This window comes from Brassica napus, chromosome C7 (assembly GCF_020379485.1).
Source record: "Brassica napus cultivar Da-Ae chromosome C7, Da-Ae, whole genome shotgun sequence".
In the NCBI taxonomy this organism is placed as follows: Eukaryota; Viridiplantae; Streptophyta; class Magnoliopsida; order Brassicales; family Brassicaceae; genus Brassica; species Brassica napus.
The window spans coordinates 19647438-19656593 of NC_063450.1; the positions used below are offsets into that span (position 1 = coordinate 19647438).

At 33.8% G+C, this 9156-nt stretch overlaps 1 protein-coding gene across 1 annotated transcript; it reads right to left on the minus strand.

Moving 5' to 3' along the window:
• Nucleotides 1-2682: 2682 nt before the first annotated feature.
• On the minus strand, nt 2683-3717 carry LOC106421994. The gene has a single exon (XM_048764048.1). It carries the CDS (start codon nt 3715-3717, stop codon nt 2683-2685), a length of 1035 nt encoding a protein of 344 aa, XP_048620005.1.
• Nucleotides 3718-9156: the final 5439 nt, after the last annotated feature.

Below are 9156 nucleotides of genomic sequence, written 5' to 3' on the forward strand. Positions count from 1 at the left end.
ACTGCAATGATTACAAAACCTTTATTGAACTTCTTTATGAATATGCATGGGCAGATCTGGTCGTTTTTGTATCCTTCTTTCAGGAGATATTCGGACAGTCTATTGTACCACATTCGACCTAATTGCTTTAATCCATAAAGAGACTTGTTCAATCTGATACAATGTTGTTCTCGAGAACTCTCTTTGTTTTTCAATTCAATACCATCTGGAATTTTCATGTATATCTCATTATCCAGTGGACCATATAAGTAGGCAGTTACAACATCCATTGACCGCATATCAAGACCTTCTCTTACAGCCAGACTTATTAGAAATCTTAAGGTCGTAGCATCCACCACAGGGGAATAAGTTTCCTCATAATCTATTTCTGGTCTTTGTGAGAATCCTTGTGCAACAAGTCGTGCTTTATATCTCACAACTTCTCCTCCTTTCTCATTTCTTTTTCTCACAAAAACTCATTTGTATCCCACTGGTTTTATGTTGTGAGGTATCCGGATGATCTGTCCAAACACTCATCTCTTTTTCAGTGATTCTAACTCCACATTAATGGCTTCTTTCCATTTCAACCAATCTGGTCATTGCATACATTCTAGTATAGATGTGGGTTCTAGATCCTTATTATCCATCAATTCGACTGCTACATTATAAGCAAATATATCATTCATGTCGACATGTTTTCTGTTCCATTTCCTTCCAGACATGACATAATTTATTGAGATCTCATTATTGTCAGGAACTTCATTACCTTGATTCTTAGCGTCCCAAGTATCTTTTGGTGGTACATGAGTTTCCTTTTCCATGTCTAGAGTTTCCACTTTGTCGGATTTCTTTGCACTCTTTCTTTTCCGAACTTCTTTGTCTTTGGAACCTACTGGTCTACCACGTTTCAATTGTGGTTTAGACGTAGTAGCAGCCTGATTATGTCCATCACGGACATCAAGTCTTATTGGTGCATTTGCAGCTGGTATGTATGACTTGGTTACTCTATTTGGGTCAGCAAAGGAATCTGGCAATCTGTTAGCTAGCTCTTGAAGATGTATAATCTTCCGGACTTCTAGATCACAATCTCTAGTCCGAGGATCCTGCCATGTTAAGGATGTTTGATTCCATTTTATATCCTGTACCAGCTTACCATAATCTCCCCCTAATGCTGGATACTGGGATTCATCAAAATGACAATCCGCGAACCTGGCCTTAAACAAATCACCTGTTGTTGGCTCTAGGTACTTAATAATAGAAGGGGAATCGTATCCAACATATACTCCCATCCTCCTCTGAGGTCCCATCTTTGTTCTCTGTGGTGGTGCTATAGGCACTTGGACGGCACATCCAAAAACTCTTAGATGGGATATATCTGGCTCATGACCCGTTAGTAGTTGGGATGGCGAGTATTTGTGCTCACTAGATGGCCTGATGCGAATTAGCTCAGCTGCATGTAGTACTGCATGTCCCCAAGCTGATACTGGGAGTTTGGTATTCATTAAGAGTGGCCGGGCAATCAGCTGGATCCGTTTTATAAAGGATTCAGCCAGGCCATTCTGAGTATGGACATGTGCTACAGAATGCTCCACACTTACCCCCATGGACATACAATAGTCATTAAAAGCTTGGGAAGTGAATTCACTTGCATTGTCTAGACGTATAGTCTTTAATGGAAAATCTGGAAAATGTGCTCTCAGTCTTATTATCTGAGCCAGCAATCTTGCAAGTGCTAGATTACGAGTTGATAGGAGACAAACATGTGACCATCTTGTGGATGCGTCAATCAGGACCATAAAATATCTAAATGTCCCACAGGGTGGGTGTATTGGTCCACAAATATCAACTTGTATTCTTTCTAGGAAATTTGTCACTTCCTTATTCACTTTGGTACGTGATGGCTTAGTAATTAGTTTCCCTTGTGAGCATGCTTCACATGTGATATTCTTAGGGATAACTCTTTTTGTTTTCAAACTGTGACCATTTGAATTTGATATGAGTTTTCGCATCATGTTCGAACCGGGGTGTCCCAGCCGATTGTGCCAAAGAGTGAACTCTTCTTTGAATTCTTTATTCAAGACGGCATTAGCCTCAACAAGACTGGTCTGGGCATAATAAAGACCAGTCCCACACGCAGGTATAGTCTCAAAGACTTTCTTATTGCCTTGGGTGATTTTATAAATCTGTAGGAATTCTTTACTTCCTTCACCCATTGTTTCGATGTGGAAACCATTCAGTCTTATGTCTTTAAAGCTCAATAGACTTCTGTTTGAGCTAGGTGAGTACAAAGCATCTTCAATCTCAAGATGTGTACCTTTTGGCAATAAGATATTGGCGTGGCCATAGCCTTCAATTAAGCTAGCCGTGCCAGCTATAGTGGTGATGTTAGCTACCTTATGTGTGAGATGTATGAAAAATCGTTTGTCTCTCAAAATGGTGTGGCTGGTGCCACTGTCCACCACGATTGTATCCATTCCACTTTTCATTCTTCAAAAACAATAATCATAAAGTTAATGAACAATAATAAAATTTTCAGAGATGGTATCTTTAATGATCTAATTCTTAGGCATATGAGAAATGAAAAAAAAAATTATTCATTCATAAGGATAAAGTTAAATCCAAAGCCAAACACTGATAAACAATCTTAAAGAACACCAAATCCAGGGGAAAACAATAAAAAAAACGATATGGAATTTTAATTCCTTATTTCAGTATGTCTGAAGTTTCAAACTCCATGTGATCAACTTTGTCTGACTCGTGCTGGTGATCCTGGACGTCTTCCAAGTCATCATCATCATCATCATCATATCCCGGGTCTCGAACCATGTTAGCTTCCGGGTTTCTTTTTAAGCTCTCCATGTATAGCTCACACAAATGCTTAGGAGTTCGGCAATTCTTTGCCCAATGATTACCCATACCACATCTGTGGCATCGATCAGCTTTGATCTGTGGTTTAAAAGACACACTACGGCCTCGGCCACGACCACGGCTAAAGCCGGGTGTGGTACCGCGACCACGTCCTCGCCCGTGTGCTTTAAAAGAACCACGACCTCGTCCTTGACTTCTTCCACGGTTTGGACCGGGATGGTCATTGTGTTGGACAAGGTTACTCTCTTTCTTTGGCTCTATAGCCAGCTTAGAGATGTCGGGTAATGGAGCTGTACCAGGAGGTCTCATCTCACTGTTTTTCAATAACAGTTCGTTGTTAGCTTCAGCCAACAAGAGACATTCTATCAACTCAGTATATGTGGCGAAATTCCTCTCTCTGTACTGCTGTTGCAATACCATGTTGGTTTGAGGAAACGTGGAGAGAGTTTTATTAAGCATCTCTTCCTCGGTTACTTTTTCACCACATAACCTTAACAAGGACACAATTCTGAACAGGACTGAGTTGTACTCGTCTACTGATTTGTAGTCCAAGAACCTTATGTGTTTCCAATCATATTGAGCCTTTGGAAGCAACACCGTTTTCTGGTGGTCATATCTTCGCTGTAAAGCGATCCAAAGGTCATATGGATTTTCCATGGTCATGTACTGAGTTTTCAAGTTCTCTTGGAGATGGTGGCGTATCATGTAGATAGCTCTATACTTGTCTTTGTCACTGGAATTGTTGTCTTCGGTGATTGTGTCACCAAGATCTTTTGATCGCAGCATGATCTTTGCATCAAGCGCCCATTCCAGGTAGTTGTCACCATTGCTTTTCAAAGCACTGAAATCAAGATTCGCAATCTTTGACATCTGAAAAATATTTGTAGTTTATCCCCATTAGTAAGAAAATAATCGGATCATTCACATACTCTTTCAGTCGGGTACAAGCAATGCAAGTAAATAACAATATTTTTTTTTCAATGATCCAAACGATTTCATGTATATGCAGGAAGGTAAAGTTAAACCTATACATCTAGGATAAAGTTAAATCCATTGCATGAAATCTGATCAGTTTTATCAATTTTCGACATGAAAGTAAACTAATCAGTGTGAATGATCTATCCTAATCAGATGATTTCATGTGATATACAGGAAGGTAAAGTTAAACCTATACAAAATCGAGATAAATTTAAATCCATGCATGAAATCAGATTAGTATACATTTTCAAAAAAAATGCAATCATTTCTTACTTTTATTTGTTTTCGATATTTATCAGATTAAATATAATGATTTGATAATGCTTGTATATCAGTAATAATCCGAAATTTATTTATTTTCAGATAAATACTAGCAATTCCTATTCCTAGTAGGATTAGGAAAAAAATAAATCGATATTTTTCTGATAAATGCTGAAAATCCTTTTCTCTTTTTTTTTATTTAAGATAAAGATATAAGGTTTTTTTATAAAAAAAAATTAGGAAAATCGAATTAAAATATATAATATATTATTTTCAGTCGGATTTATCTTTAAAAATTTCAGATTTATCTATAAGAAAAATCGGATTTATCTTAAAAATATTAAAAAAAAATCTTTCAAATTTGAGACAGGTTCTAGTCGATTTCAACATATCAGAGAAAGACTTTAAACATTCAAGAACAAGTTTCTAATGCAAGCAAACAATCAGATTAAGTTGATGCAACAGTCGGATATGTAAAAAAATTGGTGTAATTGTCAACCTAAAAGGTTCTAGCAATTAACTCACATCAGGAAGATTAAAAAAAATCAAACAAGCTTAAACAGGGTGAAATAAGACGAGATTTAAGCTTTGAAAATAGATTAGGGTTTTAGATTTTATTCTGCAAAGACATACGGCTAGATGTAGCTGTATGTATGCGGCTGAGGGTTTAAATCCTTTTTGGTTTTGTTTTGAGTTTTCTGAAGATACCTGAACCTTTTGTGATGAGTTGAACGGTCTGTGAGGAGAGAGAGCTGCTGCTGGTTGCTGACAGAGAGAAAAGGAGGCGACTGGAAGAGCTTTAGGAGTCGACGGAAAATAGCAAGAGATCGTTTGGTTTCTGATTTATGGGTGGTGGATTTTTGGAAGGGTTTAGAGACAAGGTCGTGCTGATAACGTGTTGTGAATGAAGAGGGGAACTTGTGTGTATTATTAGGTCGACCAACTGGTCTTTATATACATATGGTAATGACGGTCTAAGTACTGGATCGACATGAGATCGTACTTATCCTTAACTAGATAATGACTAGCAATACGTAAGATAAACACCAACTATAATGTAGATAAACACAAGAGTAGATAGGCGCCACTATGATCCTGCGAATGGACTTGGCCCGTCTTACTACACGGGATGATAAATGGGTCGATCACTAAATGGTTTATAACAATAAGAACATATAGATAATAAAAACAAGCTATAAATGCGCAAATCATACCATCTTGTAACATAAAAAAAGTTTAAATAATCCAACTTCTGATTGTGCAGATCTCAGTCCTATAATATTGACTTTGTAACATTATCCGCATGACTTTTGTTGTATGGATTACGGGTCAAAGTTCTTCTGACGTAACAAGCAAACCTCATCGATTGCATTAATTTAAATGAATTCTTAATATAAAAATTTAAAGCTTAGTTTATTATAAACTTGTATAAAGAGCATGGACTTTTGTTACTCTGTCTCTCAGCACGATTTTTGCGGTTGGTTGATAGCAGTTGTCAGACATTTTAAAACAATCACACGAATTGTTACAAAATCAAAAACGGGTTCCTGTTAGATTTTGCGGTTACGAGTGGAAAAATAAATATATAAAAAATTCTAAACTTTTTTTTTGAATTTAAAATTTAAATTAAAATATTATAAATATAGAATATATACATTTTAGTTTTAGTTTAAATTCACTAACAATAACATAATTATAAGAACTTTAAACCAATATTATTCATTATAATTTCTTAAACATTAATATATATATTTATATGTATATACATAAACGGAAAATATTATTTTAAAAGTTCTAATATGAATCTTCAAAAAAAAATCTTATTGACATTATAACTTTCGTTTAAACTACAAAAATAACAAATAATATAATTTTATTATTAATTTTATTTTAATAATTACTATATTTTATTAATAATAATGTGTTAATTTATTATTAAATCGCTACAATATCTCATAATTATCCAGTCACAAATATTGCGCAAACGCAGCAATTTTTAACTGCTATACCAATCGTACGAATCGCTTATTAACGCTAGAAACCGCAAGTACACATGTCCGTAAACTCCTGCAACCGCTACATTTCAACTAGTCGGACCGGAATATGATATTCCAAAAATCCACGAAGCAAATGCAGGTGAAACGTGGCCCTTAGTGGGGCACATTGACGGGTTTGTGAATGACAGACCCACCGGTCCATAGGAGGGGTCTCACGTTTGTGACTCGTCGGTTGTGAAGATGTTAGGTCTTTTGAGATTGTCAGATGTTTGATATATATGTGATTGGATTCTAAACTCAGTCATCACAGTGAGATTGAAGATGTTTGGGAAAATTTCAAATTCCATGTTAGTTGTACCATTATTTATGGTCATGGACATTTTCAAAATATTTTCTTCAGTAAAGAATCAAAAGACTTTTATACATTTGCTTTATAAATAAATATATATATATATATAACTAAATAAATAATAAAAAATGAAAATCATAATTTTCTTTACAATTTTTGAATTATGTGTTTCAAATTCGAAATTTTTATAATTTTTTTTGAATTTTTTTTATTTTGTTTCAAATTTTATTTTTGAAATTCGAAAATTATTTTAGAAACTATTTTTAAAAAAATATTTTCATTTTTAGTATTTATTTATTAAAATTCTAAACCCCACCCTCTAAAACTTCTCATCAAATGTAGACTTTAAATCCGGATTAATTAACCTTATAGGAATAAAAATTTATTTACTTTCTTGAAGTTAATGGTAAATACGGTTAATGTAAACATAAAAATTGACACTAAGAAAGTGGTAGATCAGGCTCCAATATGTATTGTTGACTAGTTTCAGAAGTTGCTAGAACATGTTATGATACATACCAAATGATGTATCAAACGTTTGTAGTGTTTCCTGTGCTAATCCCGAAGTATTACATGAAGTGGTACAAGAAGTTATACAAAGGTTAAGCTGTGTGGCAACTGCAAAAATACATAAGTGGACAATATGAGCTCGACCTATACCGTGAATTTGGTATTAACTGTCACCATTTAAGTCATAAACTTAGCGGCTGGAGTTTATCCAAAACCTGGTACACGTACAACTAGACGATTTATTCTTGGGTTTACCTCTATGATGAATTTCTAATTCCACCAACTAATAGGATTATGTTATTTTATATTTGATATCTTTTAAAAAAAAAACAAAATATTGTCAAATTATATTATGTTTTTAAAATTAAAAGGTAAAAAAAAATAGTAGTAATTATAAAAAAAAATACTTTTAACGTCGTCAGCAAAACACTAAACTCTAAATCCTAATCCCTAAACTTTAAACTCTTGGGTAAACCCAAACCTTTGGATAAATCCTAAACTTTAAATCAAAATCATTAAACACTAAAACATTCAAGGATTTAGGGTTTAGGATTTAGGGTTTAGTGTTTTTTATTTAGAGTTTAGGATTTATCCAATGAGTTTAGGATTTATCCAAGAGTTTAGGATTTATCCAAGAGTTTAGAGTTTAGAATTTAGGGTTTAGAGATTATGATTTAGGGTTTCGTGTTTTGCTGACGACGTTAAAAATATTTTTGTTTTTAAATTTCTGGAACCACTATTTTTTTTAACTTTTTTATTTTAAAAACATAATATAATTTGATAATATTTTATTTCTTTTTTTAAAAGATATCGAATTTGAAATAATGAAATCTTATACATCAAAGGTAAACCCGAGAATAACTCCAATTACACAATCTCGACAAATCACATATATCTAACAAATAATAAATGAAATCTACATAATATCTTTTATCGACACATAGCTGAAACCTATCCCTACCAAAAAATGGAAGTAAACTAGCGTGGGGGTAACATTGGTCATATTTGCTTCTCCTTGCTGCACTGTTTGGTCTATCATTATACTGTTTAGGGTAGTTTTTTAATATCCGACTTCTTTTCGTATATTGAACCAATTCACTCTATGATATCGGACAGAAACCTTTAAATTCACTTCTGACACATACATTATTAATTAAAAAATATTAAATTAAATAAAAAGCTATAAAAAATAAAAATGCTAATTTTAACGATGCTAACGCTTCCAGCTAAACCCTAAATCCTAAATCTTAATTTCTAAACCCTATACCCTAAATTCTAAACCCAAATCCAAACCTCTAAACCCAAACCCTATACCCTAAACCCTAATCCTAGACCCTAAACCCAAAAACTAGACTATAAACCTAAACTCTATACCCTAAACCCAAGTCGTAGACCTTAAACCTAAACCGTAAATCTTAAACCCAAATTATATACCCTAAACCCACCTTAACCATAAGTCCAAACGGTAAATCCTAAACCCAAACCGTAAATCCTAAACCTAAAACTTATAACTAAACCCTAATCCTAGACCGAAAACCCAAACGGTAAACCCTAAACCCAAACCCCAAACTTAGATGCTATAGGGTTTGGTTAAAGTTAACGGTTTGAGTTTAGGGTCTAAGACTTGGGTTTAGAGTATAGGATTTCGGTTTATAGTCTATTTTTTGGGTTTAAAGTATATAATTTGGATTTAGGGTCTAGGATTAGGGTTTAGGATATAGGGTTTGGGTTTAGGGGTTTGAATTTGAGTTTAGAATTTAGGGTATAGAATTTAGAATTTAAGATTTAGGGTTTAGGGTTTCGCTGGAAGCGTTAACGTCATTAAAATTAGCGTTTTTATTTTTTGTAACTATTTTTTATTTAATTTAATATTTTTTAATTAATAATTTATGTATCTCTTTGAATGGTCCTAAAGGGTGGGGTGAATTTAAAGGTTCACCGGTGAACCTAAGTTTTGTCCATATATTTAGCCATGCTTTTTGTTTTCTTGTATTCGGCCTTTGGATACTTATATTAATTATTGTGAGGATAAAGAATAATAAATTCCATGAAAACATAAACTCATTGGACAGCAGAAGATAGGATCAATGAAGTGAGCATATATATATGCATGTATGATGTATGCATGTTAGTTGGTAGTTACAAGTTTAGTGGGTTTCTTGAAAATTAAACAATTAAATATTACTCCTTAATTGACCCTTTCTTTGATTTATG

Bases quoted from the DNA above. Each gene is read 5' to 3' on its own strand.
- LOC106421994 (XM_048764048.1), bottom strand. From the start codon at position 3,717: ATGTCAAAGATTGCGAATCTTGATTTCAGTGCTTTGAAAAGCAATGGT.